A 17,015-nucleotide genomic window follows, 5' to 3' on the forward strand; every position below is an offset into this window, starting at 1 on the left:
TGTTTCCTGTGGATGCTGATCACTGCTCACATGGCAGCAGTGTCACTTGTGCACACTGTCAAGTATTCCAGAGAGAGAAATTCACAAGTCTCATCTGGTTGTGATGCAGCACATAACAGAGCAGACTTCTCAGCCAAAGAATGAGGCTGGACAAGATTATTTAAGTGCAAGCATATAAGCAGCTTGAATTTCAGGAAGAGGTTTGATTTGTGGCACAGCATTGTCTAAATGACATGCATTCCTGCAAGGAACAAACATCTTCCCAGCTGAACAGATCTGCCTTTCACACCCTGGCTCAGGGCTATACACACACACTGCATCCACTTGCCCAGATGCCTGAGAACTCTGCAATTGGGGCATTTCTGCTGTGCTTTGGTACTCCTCGCTACCGCAACATTTAGGGATAGGACAAGGACAACTGTGAGAGTCAAGTAATGCAAACAACTTAATTAGTTTTAAGAGGGGGCTGGACAAATTTATAAATGCACTGTATTGCAAAGTTGCTTGTGATGATAGGGGCAGGACTCAACCATCATGGGACTCATTTCCAGTTTGTTTTATGTTCCTAAACCAGTGGTCCTCAAACTGTGGGGCATGCCACCTTAGGGAGGTATGGAGGAACGTTCAGGGGGGCGTACAGCAGGGCCCAGGCCAGCCCCCACGGGGAGCAGGAAGGGAACGTTGAACAGCCCAGATCCAGCCCTTGCCCAGCTTTGCCCGATTCCCTTTTCACCCCCAGACTAGCTCTGCCTCTAGCCCCAGTTCCTCCCCCATCTCCAGTTCAGCCCCCAGCTCCGCCTTCAGCCCAAGCTCCTCTGCTGAGCCAACTGGGCAGTAATGGAGGGGGACATGGACAGATTCCATTACTGGTAAGGATATGACAGGAAAAGTTTGGGCTCCACTGTCCTAAATACGCTGCCTCAGGCTTTCTACCAGTCACCTGCAGGGGTCAGGAAGGGATCTTCCCTCACCAAGGTCTTCTAGGTTTTTGTTTAATCTCCTTCCTCAGAAGCATCAGGGACGGTCATGGCAGGAGATGGGATATTGGACAGGGAGGGTCAGAACTCTGAGATGGTGCAGAGCATATTCTCTCTCAGGTTCTAACTGATCACCAGTGTCAGGAAGGAATCTTCCCAAAGGTCAGATTGGCAGGGACCTTGGCCTTCTTCTGCAGCATGTGGGTGCGGGTCACTTGCCAGGATCATCTGAGTAAATCTCACTTAATCGTTTCCCTACCACTGCAGGGGCCTCAGGCATCGGTACACCTCAGTTCCTCCTGTGGCACACAACAGTCTAGTATCCTGTGGGCTGTAATACTTTGGTCTCATTGTGGCTGTTGGGTTTCATGTGCGGGAACTGGGGTCCTCGACTGTACGGGAGGTCAGACTAGATGATCTCACAGCCCCTTCTGACCTCAAACTCTATGAAGTGACAGATGTTCAGAGCACACAGCAGTCACACAGCTTTGCATTTAGTCTCAGCTAGTCTAGCTGCAGCATAGGCTGCTAAGCAGGGTTCAGAGTGCAAGTGTCAAGCTAGCCTCTCTCTGCCCAAGGTAGCAGGAGCAGAAGGCATACAGGAAGGAGCATGCTCAGCCTTAAGGGAAAGAGTAGGCTTTGTACCCTTCTCAGGAGGTCGCTCTAGCTGAAAGGAAACAGGACAGGTAGGCTCCCAGGGAGTCCTGCTTCTGCAATAGGAGGAAGGCAGCCTGTAATCGTTTTTTTGGGGGGAGGGTAAATTGGGGAGAACAGGAGGAAAGACCCCGCACTCCCTCCATACATCCTAGCATTTCAAGTGACTAAAGTGGGACTGCCCACAGGGGGTGGGAAACCCGGGGATAGGGTAGAACAGAGTTGCGGAGTAAGACCACCCTGCGCTGGCAGCTCCTGTCTTGTGAGGCTGGCTGGGCTCAGTTTCTGGGCATTATAACTTTACCCCGGGGGGCCAGGAGAAACCTGAGTGGCACTGTGACCCCAGGGACCAGGTTGCAAAGCCAGAGCAGGGAGTTGAGCCCAGCCAGCCCCACAGGACAGGAGCTGCATCAACTGGGATAATTCTTTTTTTGGGGGGGGTGAGGAGGGTGGGGAGGGGAGTCAAAGTGGTTCAGTCCCTTGAAACCTGGGACTGTTGAGACATACGACCTCCCCAAATAGCCTGCACTGGGCTTTCTTTGCCCAAACATTCCAGGGAGGAGATTGCTTCAGAGCCTTTGTATCCAAACAGCCCATCCTGCAAGGAAAGCCTTTTGGTTAGGACCAGACCAGCAGCCTGTCAGCAGTCCACGCCCGCAGAAGATGAGCTCTATGAACTCATCCTCACTTACAGGATTTCCTTTATGAAATCAGCCCTGGTGAGGGATGCCAGTATATACACACAGTGAGCAGGCCAGGGCCCTAGGAATACAACTGCCACACAGGAAGCAGGGGGTGCTGCAAACAACAGGGACCCCATCAGCCTTGCATTCCTGGTGACTGACGTCTTAATTATTAACTGAGGATGAACAGCATAGGGAACCCCAGTGGAAGCTTCCGCATCAGCGTGCCTCAGCCCCAATACCAAGCTGCCACCTTCCAGGCACTCCAAGGATGTTCAGTAGCCCTGGCTCCTTCAGTCGTAGGCTGCTCAAGGGTGTCAGTCAGTGCCAATTCACAGCAGTAACCTGTGATGGAGCCACCTGTCCAGAGCTAGAGTCAAACCCACCAATTCATTTCACGGAGGCCAGCCTCCAGAGTTTAACAACTATGTCACTGCATACATGAACACATTGTCAATTTGAGCGTGAAATATTGAAACACAGCAATAGCTTAGTAATGCCTCTATCTGCTAGGCATTGGAAAAAAATAAAAAGTAATTCAGAATAAAACTATCAATTTGATAAGAGGTTCATATTCAGGAGTGACCTTTGAACTCTGCTTCCTGTGATTAAAAAAAAGCCTGAGAAAGGTCTTTATACTGATGATGCTTTCAGGAAGGATGCAGTCCATTCTACATATGGAAGTCCTTTAGCAGCTGCACATAAGCAGGAATTGCAGCTTCAGAGGCTCTTTGCCTCTCTTATGGACTGCATAGTCAATTGCAAAGAAAGCAGACTCCCCCTCCTCTGTTGGACCCCATTTCAAGTCACTCCTATAGACTGCCAAGAATTCTCCTGGTGCAGGCCTTTGCTGAAGTCAGATAGGGTAAGGGCAAGCCAAAGCTCAACTGCATAGAAGACCCTGGTCCTAGGTCACAAAAAGAAATGATCAGCTCCAGAATTTTTTTTTTTTTTTTTTAGTTCTATAAGTTTCTCTCTCAATATTTGAGTATCTTCCCCACCTCCCCACCCCACACCACCAGGTTTTCCCATCCCACCCCAGAGTCCTGCACCACAGTAGCCATCCTTGGCAAAGGATGTGGATGGAACTCCCTGTTGCTCCTTGCTCAGGAACAGTAGTTACCAGGAAGGCCACTCCCCAACAGAGGTTAAGCACATGGGCACTGCAGAACTCACCCCAGAACCCAGCCAGCGCTAGGAGAAATCAAGCTTGAGAAATGAGTTGTTGCGCTAACCACAAGGCCAGCTCATCAAAGCTTATTTCTTTTTCTCAGATAATGGTAAGATCCGTTGTCTGGGCAATTAAAATGAGAAACGGATGGCACAATATGAACATCTGTTTATAGGAAAAAGAGGATGTGTATAGAAATTGCTAGGTTTTACACAAGAGCCTCTGCATAATGTTTCAATTTGGTGGGTTTTGGACAGTATTAGAAATGTGTCCTAAGTTTATAATAGACAAAATCGGATGGTTTGAAGGGCTGGTAATGGAACATGCAGCGTTTCACTTACAGATCACTTATTTGAATCTGGATCAGTATTGGCCAAACTGGATTGCTCTTCAGGGAGCATATATAGAGTATTCACTGAGAACTGGGCTGAGATCACTAGACAAGCACTATCAACACAAACATACAAAATTAACCTTAGCTGCCTGTTTCAGGCGAGAAGCCCTGAACGCACATGGAAGCTTAACTTCCTTTACAGCTAGAGATGGTCACTGCCTGGTGACAGTTGAGGCATACTGGCAGGATTTTGTGAGTGCACCCTAGCTGCTCAGGAGCCAGAGGAATTTGATTGCCAGGACTGTCAAGACTTTTCATGAGTGTTAAATTCACTCGAACTGCAAGGCTATCCAATCCCACTATCCACAGGGTATGCAATTTAGCAAGATGAACCACTAAGTAGTGGAAATACCAAAAATGCAATAGCCTTGAGTAAAACTCAAAACATAACCATAAAATTAGCTACATAAAAATGGGTTCAAGAGCACATAGAAAGCAGTCATGGGAAATTTTAAAGCTATTAGAGGTATATGAGGTTCTCTTTAAAATAAAGAGAGTTGTGGTATTTTCTGGGGTACACAGTTCAGAGTGCAGGGGGCACAGCCCATATTTATCGATTCCTGATATATTGGTTTCTTTTGTATATTTACTGTTATGGTTAAATGTAAAAATCAGCCCAAGTTATTGAATCACTAGTTCTTTTCCTACATTACTGACTTCCAACTGATTTGAATTGCCTTATCAAATAAAAAGGTTTTTAATTATATTTTTCAGACCTTCGAAGCACCTGTTGAAATGGTATCAACAATAATTCCTGCTGTATCCTTCATTTTTTTTCTTGTCAGTCAACACTAGGTGCAAAGTACACCAGTTCTCAATGACACACCACTCTCACTTAAGGGGTGTGGAGCCCTTTTTGCAAGTACCCAGTACCTCACAAAAGCAATCCTTAATATATGAATGCTAGCGCTCATGTCAAGTCTTGTCTACAGCCATGTAATTTGCTGCTATGAGTCTAGATCTCACAGCTATCCTGCCCTCTCCAAGCCATCTTCTCACCAGTTTTTGCTTGTACTCATACAGCAACTCTTATAAAGACTATGCACAAAGAGAACTCAGCACTCTCAGGAGTCAAGCTGTACTGCTCCTCCAAACTCTGAATTCAATCTGTCTCATCCCAAATGTTAACAAGCACCTGATTCTCCCAGACTCCTGTCTGCAGATTAAACTGCAAGTGCCAGCTACTACAGCCCCCAGGCTGGTCTTGGCAAAGATGCAGAGTTCCAGGATCTGGATTAGATTGCTTCTGTCAAGCCCTTGGAGTCACATTTTGCACTGAAAATGGCGAGAACTATGACAGATTGCAAGTCACCACAGGACCTGCACCCTGCCAGGCAGCATTACATTTTAACTACTGAGAGGGGATGCAGGAGAGAGAGCAGCGCCACTCCTTGGCTCTTAATTATAGTCTTGTGACACTATAGTTAATGGTCTGTCAGGGCTTCCATTATAAACCTTGATTTTGCAGGAGGTAGAGAGATTAAGTTTAGGCTCCTGAGTACCCAAGTAGCAACTCACCAAAAGCTTTAGATATGAGCTAATCTCATAGGCACTTGTACCAAAAGAACTGAGTACTAACTGTGAGTATAGTTCAGTGCCTGTTCTAACCCTCCAACAATGCTCCAAAATATTTTTTTTATTTTTTTATTTTGGAGCAATGTACAAGAAGCGCCATGCTATTGCACATGTAACGAACGTGTCAGGTAACAGAGTACATGTTTCTGATCATTTCTCTACTATGACAGAGGGAGGCAGATTCTTATGTTTAAGGAATAAAGTGACAACACCTTTGCACTAGCACAGGAGTGGGCAAACTACAGCCCGGGGGCTGCATCCGGCCCATCAGATGTTTTAATCTGGCCCTTGAGCTCCTGACAGGGAGCGGAGTCCGGGGGCTTGCCCTGCTCTGCACATGCCATGGCTCTGCTTGGCACCTGGAACCAGCGGCATGTCACCCTTCTGGCTCCTACACATAGGGGCAGCCAGGGGGCTCGACACACTGCCCCTGCCCCAAGTGCCTTCCCCACAGCTTCCATTGGCCAGGAGCTGTGAGCATTCATGGCCCGCCATACAATTTCCATACCCAGATGTGGCCTTCAGGCCAAAAAGTTTGCCCACTCCTGCATTAGCACTAAAGAAAGTCCCATTAAGCCTAATTGGTAAGTCACCAAGCCAAATTGTAGCCAAGTACAATGCAAAACATGGGACACATCCACTGAGCATCATGTACTGTACAGTTCCCTTCCTCAATAAAAGTAAATCTATTTGTAAGAAAAACTAGAGCTGCAGCTCAATAACAATTAGAAAAAAGAGTTATCAATAGCTTCTTTATAATTATGGCTGCAGTTTTACTGAGTAGAACATTCTCCCTCTACCCTTTCCAAAATCCTTACCATTGCTATAGGCGTAAGGGGATTCCGACGCTCCATCTTGAAGGCTCTCCAGGATTTCTCCTTTCCCAACATCACTGTCTCCTACCAACAGGAACTTGAGCAGATAATCATAGCTCTTCACAGGGCTTCCCTGGGTTCCCATTCTCCCTCTCATTAGTGAGGAGGCACAATCCGCATACTAAACATGCAGCCAGACTGAAAGGAGCACTAATGCCAGCTTCCTCGCTTTTAGGGAGGCTCTTATGAGCACAGGTTTTTGTCTCCCCCTTCAAAGGGGGGCAGGAAGGCTAAGGAACAATGAGTCAACCTCAGAATGAACCTTTCATCCTTTCCACCTTATGTCCAGTCTTCTGTACCAAGATATGCTGGGAGCCTAAAAGAAAAGAAAAGGAGGGTCCTCATTTCTTCGCTTGCTTTTAGCATCTTTTCAATATCCAGACAAAAATTTTGGTTAAATTCCCAAAGCTGCCAACAAAGAACCCACACTTGTGGGTTGTTGTTTTTTTTTTGAAAGGCAGTTAACTTAGAATGCCAGGTTCTAGCATAAAGGTTGTTTTCCTTTCAGACTGCTACACAGCCCTTTGGGGGAAGGGGCAATTATTGGTACAATGCTCACACAAGAAGCTAACACTGCTCAAAGCCTCTGAATCAGAGGTTTACCTATTCTGAAAAGGCATAAATCCTCTGATACAAACAAAACAGTCAGGCCTGTGGGGAGCAAGTGTGGCTGCTCCCTAGCATGGAAAGAGAACATTTCTGGACCAGTGGGGCTGAGCTTTGCCAGCAAAATAAAACAGTAGTTTGCATAGGTAGAAATAAACAGGCAGATGGTTAACTTCTTAAGCTTTTCCCCATCTCCCCCGCAATACTACCCCCTTCTCTAGCCCACACCCATCTTTAGAAAACCTGGGGTGGTTGTTTTTAAATGCTGAAGGAAATCAGATCTGTTAAGATTTAACTGCCCAGATCAATAAAGTGGCTAATTTAAATTCACACTCATCTTCCAGCAGCTGTGCTATCCCCACTTCATTGTTCTCTCTTCCCTTCCCCAATTAACGGTGCCCAATCCCCTCTTCCAAAATAGAGGGTTCCCTCTACAGACATCAGTCTGAGCCAGGAGACCAGAGACCAGGCACTCAAGAAGCTGAAATGAAGTGGCTGAGTTTTCAAACCTCCCCCTCATGCGGAAATGGGGGGGGGGGGGGAGCACAGCCATACAGGGGGACAGGAATGAGGACGCCAAAAGACAAGCCCCAAGGGGAGTCAGCCACCACACACATCACCTGAGAGTGCAAGGCCCAGCCAGTGCAGCAGGGCTGAGGGTGCCAGGGACAGCTCAGCTGGGGCAATGCCAGGCCCCACAGAGATGGGTGGAGACCAGGAGCACCCAGCCCATGGGGTAGCAAGACACAAGGGTAAAGGGTATTTTGCATGCCAGCCCTCCAGGATAGAGGGATGGGAAGTGCCAGAACCAAGGGATGAGGTAATAGAGGGAAGTATAAGAAGAGGGGTGCTCCCAGGGCTTGGCAGGGGGTCTCTACCCTGGGGCAGTGAGCCAGGCCTGGGGATGACAGGGCCTAGGGCAGAGAGGGTCTGGGCAGGCTGGGGACAGGGGTGCCAGGCCAGGGATTGGGATGCCAGGATGGGAGGGCCCCAGGGGCCAGGTCTCAGAGCAGTGGGAGGCTAAGAGGCAAGGCTGATGGGGGCACGGCCGGATGCTGTTGTGAAGCCGTTGGGTGCCAGGTTCCAGGGCTAGCCAGAAAGGGGGTGGTCAGTGAGGCAATGCCAGGCCCAAGATCAGGATGAATTAGCCAGGCTGGGGGAGTCGGTGCCAAGGGGCAGGACCCAGATGGAGAAGTCCAAGGAGATTGCAGAAAGCCAGGACCAACGGGGAGGGGCACAAGAACGGGGAACGGTACAGGGAGGTGGGGGGGGAAGAGCAGGCCCCAGGGGGTGCAGGGAGGTGGGGGGGAGAGCAGGCCCGGGGGAGGGGGGGGTACAGGGAGGTGGGGGGGAGCAGGCCCCGGGGGACGGGGAGGTGGGGGGGAGCAGGCCCCGGGGGACGGGGGGTACCGGGGGAGCATGGGACAGGGGGTGCAGGAAGGCGCGGAGCAGGCCCCGGGGGACGGGGGGGGGTACAGGGAGGTGGGAGGGAGCAGGCCCCGGGGGACGGGGAGGTGGGGGTACAGGGAGATGGGGGGGAGAGCAGGCCTGGGGGAGGGGGGGGAGCATGGGACAGGGGGGTGCAGGAAGACGCGGAGCAGGCCCCGGGGGACGGGGAGGTGGCGGGGGGGGAGCAGGCCCCGGGGAGTGCAGGGAGGCGCGGGGCAGGCCCCGGGGGACGGGCGGGGTACAGGGAGGTGGGAGGGAGCAGGCCCCGGGGGACGGGGAGGTGGGGGTACAGGGAGATGGGGGGGAGAGCAGGCCTGGGGGAGGGGGGAGCATGGGACAGGGGGGTGCAGGAAGACGCGGAGCAGGCCCCGGGGGACGGGGAGGTGGGGGGGAGCAGGCCCCGGAGGACGGGGAGGTGGGGGGGGAGCAGGCCCCGGGGAGTGCAGGGAGGCGCGGGGCAGACCCCGGGAGTCCGGGCGGGAAGCCGCCGGGGGGGGAGGGGAATAGGGAGCGGCGGGGGACAAGCCCGTGGGGGCCGAGTCTGGGACCCAGCCGTACTGGGGGGTTCCCACCCCGAGCCGACGTGGGCTTGGGGGTTCCCGCCGAGACTCACCGTCCGGCCGGACTCACCGCGCTGACACGGGCCGGGGAAGGCTGCAGCAGACTCCGACACAACCTCCACCAGTCCCGGCGCTCCCCCTCACCACCGCCTCGCAGCACCCGCCCACTGTCTCAAGCCCATAGGCCAACGTTCCCGCCAATCAACATCAAACCCGCCCTATCCGCGCCCCTTTTCGGACTCCCTCCCCGCCCTCTTCCGGCATCATCCTATCAGGAGCCGGAGGACTCCACCTTATTTGAGGAAAATAGAGCCCATCGAGGGAGTAGGGCAGGACTACAGAACCCGGCATGCAACGCACCGTCCTGCCCCAGTTTTGGCCTGAGCGTAGCATTCTGGGATATGTAGTCTCAGCTCTAGACTTCAGGGAGGGTTGATATCTGTGTAGCAGCTTGGCTCTACACAGCTGCCTGCAGGCACGGTGGTAGCTGTGCTGGGCTGCAAGGCTGCCTACATACAGGGTGAGCAGCTACCGCGCAGTGGGGCTGGGGCGCCTTCAAGCTGGGCAAGGGAATTTTTATGACCCTCATTTTACAGATGGAGAAGGGAGGCTCTAGGACTGCAAAGCTGTTCACAGGCAGGGCTGGGAGCAGTGCGGCTCTGCAGGTGACTGGGAATCAGTGCTGTGCAGCAGTGAGACTCAGACAGGGCCGCCCGGGGTGGGGGCAAGATGGGCAATTTGCCCCGGGCTCCGCAGGGGCCCCCACGAGAGTTTTTCGGGGCCCCTAGAGCGGGATCCTTCACTCGCTCGGGGGCCCCAGAAAACTCTTGCGGGGCCGGGCCCCGGAGCTTCGGCCGCTCCCGGTCTTCACTGGCGGGGGAGTCCTTCCGCTCCGGGGCGCAAGGACCCCCCGCCATCGCATTACCGCCAAAGCGGGACCTGCAGCCGAAGTGCAACCCGGTCTTCGGCGGTAATTCGGCAGCGGGGGGCCCTTCCGTTCAGGGACCCACCCCCGAAGTGTCCCGAAGACCCGCGGCGGGGGCCCCCCGCCACCGAATTACCGCTGAAGAGCGGGCAGCGCTTCGGCGGTAATTCGCCGGCGGGGGGCCCCCGCCGCGGGTCTTCGGGGCACTTCAGCGGCGGGTCCCAGAACGGAAGGCGCCCCTGCCGCCGAACAGGGCCGGCTCTAGACATTTCGCCGCGCGGGGGGCCCCCTGCCGCTTGCCGGTCCCACGGCTCCGGTGGACCTCCCGCAGGCATGGCTGCAGAGGGTCCGCTAGTCCCGCGGCTCCGGTGGACCTCCCGCAGGCGTGCCTGCGGATGCTCCACCGGAGCCGCAGGACCAGCAGATCCTCCGCAGGCACGCCTGCGGGAGGTCCATCGGAGCCGCCTGGCGTCGATGGCCCCAGGCCCCCGGAATCCTCTGGGCGGCCCTGGACTCAGATGTGTTTGTCCCCAGTGGAAAATTTCAGGAATGGCAAATTTCCATCGCTAAAGCCTGAATTCTAAGCCCAGTCCGCCTGGCTTGAAAAGCATCATAAAGCTCCTTATACACTCACAAAAGGAGGGGAATAGTGAGTCTCCCTCTGGAAGCTGGGCAGTTAAAATCTGGGGATGATTTAGGAGCCCACCAGAAACAAAGTTTCAGTGAGTACTGTACAGTTAAAGGAGAACTGCCTGGTCCTTTAGACCCAATTTGTGCATATATGTTAGTTAAGATTTTTTTTTAAATGTCAAGTAAAAGAGTTCCATTTAAACATATGTACATATCTGCAATTCAAAATTGCATCAGTGTCCTACTGCATGGGAATCAGAAAAGGGATGGCCCAGACCCTCCAAGGTATTTTGGCTCCTGACTCCCACAGATTTCAATAGGAGTTGAGTTAGGTACCTAGATACCTTGGAGGATCTGGGCCCATATGTTATTCTCTTGGTTCCCACAGTCATTCGATCACAGCACCTAGGGTGACCAGACAGCAAGTGTGAAAAATCGGGACGGGGTGGGGGTAATAGGAGCCTATATAAGAAAAAGACCCCAACATTGAGACTGTCCCTATAAAATCGGGACATCTGGTCACCCTAACAGCACCACAATCCTGCTGATGTGGTGGCAGGCAGGGGAAAGACACAGGAAATAGAAATTGTTCCAGATTAAATTCTGTAACCTTATTCCTGTTTATGACTGCAATTACACACTGTATAAGGTATTATTAAATGATGATTAATTATTATTATTGAAGCAAAGGAGTGCAGCTAGTGTATTATATCTATGGGGTGTAAACATGGGTAATGTGGCTGAACCTGACAGTGTTTCCAACATATTTGGTGTTTGTCTTAAAGCCCCAGCTTCTGGAGTCTAGTGATTATATGAGAATTTAAGCTTTTGTTCAAAATGTAAGTTTCTAACCCTGACGGTTGCAGAGAAAAGCTTGAAAATGTGACCTGAATGCATCCTAAATTCAAGGAATAAATAAAAATGACCAAGCATTTTTTTTAAAAGTCTCATGATTTTTAAGATAATTTCGTGATTGTTTGGGGCCTGACTAATGATTTTTGGGTTGGCAATATTGAGTAAAAAAAAAAAAGGCTTGTATCCAGGACAAAGAAGAATTGAAAAATTACAGAATGATATTAAGGAATCACAGTCAAGCAAATAAGGAAAGCATGGAAGAATACAGATGTCATTATATAAATATCAAGTATTGTAATGGATCAAATGCCACAGCCCATTAATGTAACTGCAGTATTTTGTTTCACAATACCATCAATGAGAAAGGTACTAGCTGCCTATCAATCATATTCCAATCTGTTCAGTGCACAAGGATTAAGAAATCGAGGAAGCTGACAATCAGGCTTTTGACACCTGAGGTGGAAATTATTGACAGAAGATACAGATAGGGTTAAAAAAAAACCAAATGAATTATTTGTGTTGGACTGGATTCAGGACTTTAGGAGATGTTTAAAGTGAAGTGCAGGCAAACATGCTTTGCTGATTCAGGGCCCTCCTTTGCACAAGAGGGAGGAGGGAGAGAAGGGCAGGAAAGGTGTGAAACAGACACATATTTTCTATAGCAAAACCAAGGGATATTGCTGGACAACGGGATCATACCAGAGAAAGTGGTCTAGGGCCTGATCCAAAGCCATGAAAGTCTGTCCATAGATTATAACAGTCTTTGATTCAGGCACTTAAAACTCAGCTCTGTTGTGAAAAGTGATTCTGTAAAAATGGCATTGATCCTGAGGGTTCGTGTTCATTGTGTCTCAATGTCTCCAGGTTAAATTTACATAATTTACAAGTAACCAGCTGTTTCTTCTAACTGTTGGCTCTGCACATTCCCGTCCGGGCTCTGACTGAGAGTCAAGCTATGTGCTTTCCATCTAACGCACCATCACTAATGAGGTAAGATCTGCAAGGCCTGACTCTGCTCTCAGTGACACCTGTGCAACCCTATGTCTTCAGTCGCATTGCACAAGCGTAAGCTATTGGCCATGCAACCAGAATGTAGTAAATAATGCTGTTGGTGAGGCACAAGCTGCAATAGACTCCAGGCCGGCTCTGTGGGGCTGACAGAAGTGAAACACAGTGAAAAATGTATTTATGCCACTAATGCACCTGCATCTGCCCCTCACTATACACAGAAGGAGTAGATCTCTTACATTTTAACACAGTCCTTTTAAAGAATAGAACAACACTTAGTTATTAAGGCTGGTAAACAACCTCGGGGCTGGATGATGCCACGCCTGAGGAAATTGGGTGGCAAAAGATATAGATCCTTATACTCTCTGGCAACAAGGGAGGGACTGGTGCTGTGAAGAGAGGCCACACCTGAATGTAAGATGGGATTCTAAGGGAGATCAAAGCAACTAGATGCCCAGCAGTGGGGAAGATCCAGAGAACGCTGATTAGCCGGAGAACACGGGAACACCTAGGAATCTCTGAACTAATACAGGATAGTCAGTACGGACTCATACAAAGGTAGGTCAGGTCCCTAGGTAACCCATTCCAGTGCTTTACCACCCTCCTAGTGAAAAAGTTTTTCCTAATATCCAGCCTAAACCTTCCCCACTGCAACTTGAGACCATTGCTCCTTGTTCTGTCATCTGCTACCACTGAGAACAGTCTAGATCCATCCTCTTTGGAACCCCCTTTCAGGTAGTTGAAGGCTGCTATCAAATTCCCCCTCATTCTTCTCTTCTGCAGACTAAATAACCCCAGTTCCCTCAGCCTCTCCTCATAAGTCCTGTGCTCCAGCCTCCTAATCATTGTTTTTGCCCTCTGCTGGACTCTTTCCAATTTTTCCACATCCTTTTTGTAGTGTAGGGCCTAAAACTGGACACACTACTCCAGATGAGGCCTCACCAATGTCGAATAGAGGGGAATGATCACATCCCTCGATCTCCTGGCAGTGCTCCTACTTATACAGCCCAAAATGCCTTTAGCCCTCTTGGCAACAAGGGCACACTGCTAACTCATATCCAGTGTAATATAATTGCTAATATGACCCTCACTGACCCCTGCTGGATGGAAATCAGACACATTCAAGAGTGTGTCATTGGTCCTCTACTGCTAGTGGTGATTCCCTCTTGCTCCAGTGGCTGGGGCCCTTGGAGCAGGAGAATGTGAGGTCTTTCCCCATGTACAACTGAAATGGTGGTTGGACACCATGTGAAAACCAAAGTGATTATAACCATCCTAAGGGGCGTGGGTGGAAGAAGTTTGGGGTGGAGGCAGGTGACTAACAATATTCTTCACTTTATGGAACAGTCAACTGCCAGGGAGACAGCAGGAAGGAAACAAAGTTTGCTGTTACTTCTCCTATTATAATTATTTATTTGCATTGTGGAAGCAGCGTCCTCTGCCCCAATCACTGCATAAGACTCCATGGTGCAAAGCACGGCACAGACACAGACCAAAAAGATAGTCTGTGCCCCGAACAGCTTTCAGGCCAAGTACTCAGGCCATCTGTATGGGAAAGTGGGGTAGGGAACACTTTATCTGCAAAGGGGACAAGAACAGACCAGCCTAATTAGCCCAGCTCCTAGCTGGACCTGATTCTCCTCTCACCAGTGTGACTCAGGAATGCCTCCAGTGAAGTTACAATGGCATGAACTGACAGGAGAGTGTACCCTGAATGTTGCCAGAGGCTCTAAGGGCCATGGCTTGTGAGCAGCGGCTGTACTAGATGAGCTGTACAGAAACCTGCCCTCGTCTGGCTTTGCAGAGAATGCTATGTTTGTCTCAGCTGGATGTCACTGTTAAATTCCTGATTGCAGCATACACTACACACACAGATTCATAGATATGAAGGCCAGGAGGGACTATTATGATCATCTAGGCCAGTGAAACTCAGACCTCAGTGGTTCAGGAGCCAAATTAGCGATCAGCATTACCCAAAGGCCCACAGGAGTGAGAACTCATTGGTTCATTTACTATTCTTATCTCTCTCTCTATTTTTTTCTCTACAGTCGGTTAATAAGATAGAAGAAGCATCCTGACTGGTTAATAACTCAGACTGGTTAATAATTAAATCAAGCAGTGTTTTAGTATCCTGTGCTGCAAAGAGCCTCAGGAGACACATTCAAGAGCCATTGGCGGCTCCCGAGCCTCAGTCCGAGTCTCACTGCTCTAGTCTGATCTGCTGCATGACACAGGCCAGAGAATCTCACCTAGAAATTTCTCCATCAAGCCCATAACTTCTGTTTGAGCTACAGAAAGACACCCAGTCGCGATGTAAAGGCTGCAAGCGATAGAGAATCCATCGAAGTATGAGAATGAAACCAACTGTGTACAGCAGGCTAACGCCCTGGACATTAGTGCAATAATGTTATTACTGTAAGACAATATCAGATAAAGGCTAATTGGAGGGGAATCGTTGGCATTCATTTTACCAGGCAATAATCCAAAGCCAAGTGGTTTATTATGGCAAGGAGGGAATTGGATTATTACTGAGGGAAATGGAGGGAGGAAACTAGCTGCGATCATCATTCCGCTGACGTCCCCAGCTACTCCGTAGCAAGCCCCACCTCAGTTCTGCAGCAAAGCCCCTTCTCCTGCATCACTTCATGCTGGAGAGTCGGATGCAGCTGCAGAGAAATTGAACACTGATTTTTAAAAATCAAATTCAATATGGAAATGAATCATTTGATTAGCATAGCTGGATGTTAATTCGTTTCCTATTGCAATGAATCTATTTGGTGCAGTCCTGTATTTTCCATGTGCAGTGTGCTGCAGAGATTTGAACTGAGAATGCAAAGTTGCCTTATTAAAGTTGTTAGGGGGAAGGTGGACATTGGGACAGCTGGATAGGAGGTGCTGGGGGTTTCATGACATCTGAGGAGTCATGGGACTTTGGGAGTGTGTGGTATATACATTAACTGCATGGTTTTGCTAATATGATCTGCAATGAAATAGCTTACAGTGCAGACATTCCAAATGCCATCCTTATGTTTCAGAGTTAACAACCAAGTGAGATAAATAGGGTAGTTCATAACACTATTGTTTCAGGCTGTCTGCAGACTCCGGCAGATGTTGCTGCATTGCTGCAATCAGTTCACATTTCAGAGGTTTTCTTTGGACTGATGAGAGCTGGAGCCTTAGTTTTACAAAACAAGGAAAGGCTTCCATTCTGAGCTAGATTCTGCAGCAAGGCTGGAGTTTGTGATGGATTCCCTGGTCTCAGAACTGCAGGTTACCTGGGGCCTGAGTTATACTGCGGGTTTAAGCACAGACATTATATTGAGCAAAAAGAACCCCCTCCACTCTTCCAGCTGAGATGGAATGTTTCCTCCCTTATTTAAAAACCCAGTTATATCCCATAGCCTCCACCTTTCCCTTTCCTTTGGTGTGCAGAATTCTCTTCTAACTCCCAGCTAGTTCACAGCGAGGCTGTTGTCTGAACTCTGGGAACGCACAGAAAGGGCCCGTCCATTGCTGCTGAGCTGTATTCTGTGTGCTTTGCAAGCAGAGTCCTGGGAGGCTGAGAGCTGGCTTATTTTCTCTCTTGTGGGGGCATCATAGGGCTGCCATAATTCCCATGGACTGGGTGGCCCATGGGGAAGGGGCAGACAGGAATAGGGCTAGTCTAGGGAGTAGTGTTGTCCCCATCTGATTTTTTCTGAGAATATTCTGATTACATCTGGGTGCCCAGGGTGTCCAGCCAGCACCTCACAGAAGAGACTACTCATGCCCCTGAGAGGTGTCAGTGGAGATACCACAGGTGACAGCTACACATGCGACAGAGCATTTCCCGCAATGGCATCGTGCCCTTTTGTAAGGCTTGTGCCCTCTCGTGGCGATGCAGCATCTCCACTCAAAGCCAATGGGAGCTGTGGGTGCTCAGCCCTTTCTGAAAATCGGGCCCAAGCTGTCTCAAGTTGGGCAGCCAAAAGTCAAGGTACCCAGAATCAGTAGGCATGTTTGGCCTGGATCACAGGGCAGGGCCAGGAGGCTGGTCCCTGAATCAGTCCCTTATCTCCTGAATGACCGTGCCTCTTCCCCACAGGCCAACCCCTCCAGCTCTTGCCACTGCTTAGAACAGAACTCTTCCACAGTGACATCAATGCGAGCTTTGCCCTTGGTCGCCAGGGGAGCAGGATCGGGCCCCTGGGTAGCAGTAAACCCTTCCCAAAAGAGAACTCCTGCAGCGGGGGACCTGTGTACTCAAGGCCTCATCCCCCGGGAGTGTCAGTGACAAATCTCACAACAAACAATGGATTTGGGCTAATCCTTTTATAGCTTGTGCAACCAGCTAATTCCGCTCCACCACCAGGCTGCCCCGCCATGCTTAACGATTACTGCCATCTAGAAAACTCCCCCTGGCTGGGAGACAACTGGGCTGCGAACCCTGACGGTGATAGTTGCCTCATCAGCATTCCCATCAGGGTCACTTTATTTGTCATTTCAGGCCCTGGCTTAGAGCATTAACAGGCTGTTTCATTGCATTTGCAGAGGCTGAAAGTGGCTGGCGATTTCCCGTAAAGCTGCTGCATTAACTCATAATAACATTAGGGGTCAGCCCTATAGATTTACTGTGGCGGAAGAGGAAGTTTTAGGAAACTCGCTGCGGTAACA

At 50.0% G+C, this 17,015-nt stretch overlaps 1 protein-coding gene and 1 long non-coding RNA gene across 3 annotated transcripts in view; one reads left to right on the forward strand and one right to left on the reverse strand.

Moving 5' to 3' along the window:
- RAB40C (RAB40C, member RAS oncogene family) overlaps nucleotides 1-9,101 on the reverse strand; it is a 61,252-nt gene extending 52,151 nt beyond the window's left edge. The window contains exons 1-2 of one of the 2 annotated variants that reach the window (XM_030577757.1): nucleotides 9,015-9,101; nucleotides 6,273-6,645 (exon numbers count right to left, since the gene is read on the reverse strand). In XM_030577757.1, coding sequence (XP_030433617.1) covers nucleotides 6,273-6,426 — 154 coding nt within the window. In that variant the 5' untranslated portion in view covers nucleotides 6,427-6,645; nucleotides 9,015-9,101. Of the gene's footprint in view, nucleotides 1-6,272; nucleotides 6,646-8,997 lie in introns of both variants that reach the window. The other variant, XM_030577756.1, reaches the window with a different exon arrangement.
- Nucleotides 9,102-9,382: 281 nt separating this feature from the next.
- On the forward strand, nucleotides 9,383-14,814 carry LOC115658971. The gene is made up of 3 exons (XR_004002417.1): nucleotides 9,383-9,464; nucleotides 12,219-12,344; nucleotides 14,411-14,814. It is a non-coding gene; the product is annotated as an uncharacterized LOC115658971 (long non-coding RNA).
- The last annotated feature ends 2,201 nt before the right edge of the window (nucleotides 14,815-17,015 follow it).

This window comes from Gopherus evgoodei, chromosome 10 (genome assembly GCF_007399415.2).
Source record: "Gopherus evgoodei ecotype Sinaloan lineage chromosome 10, rGopEvg1_v1.p, whole genome shotgun sequence".
Classification (NCBI taxonomy): Eukaryota; Metazoa; Chordata; order Testudines; family Testudinidae; genus Gopherus; species Gopherus evgoodei.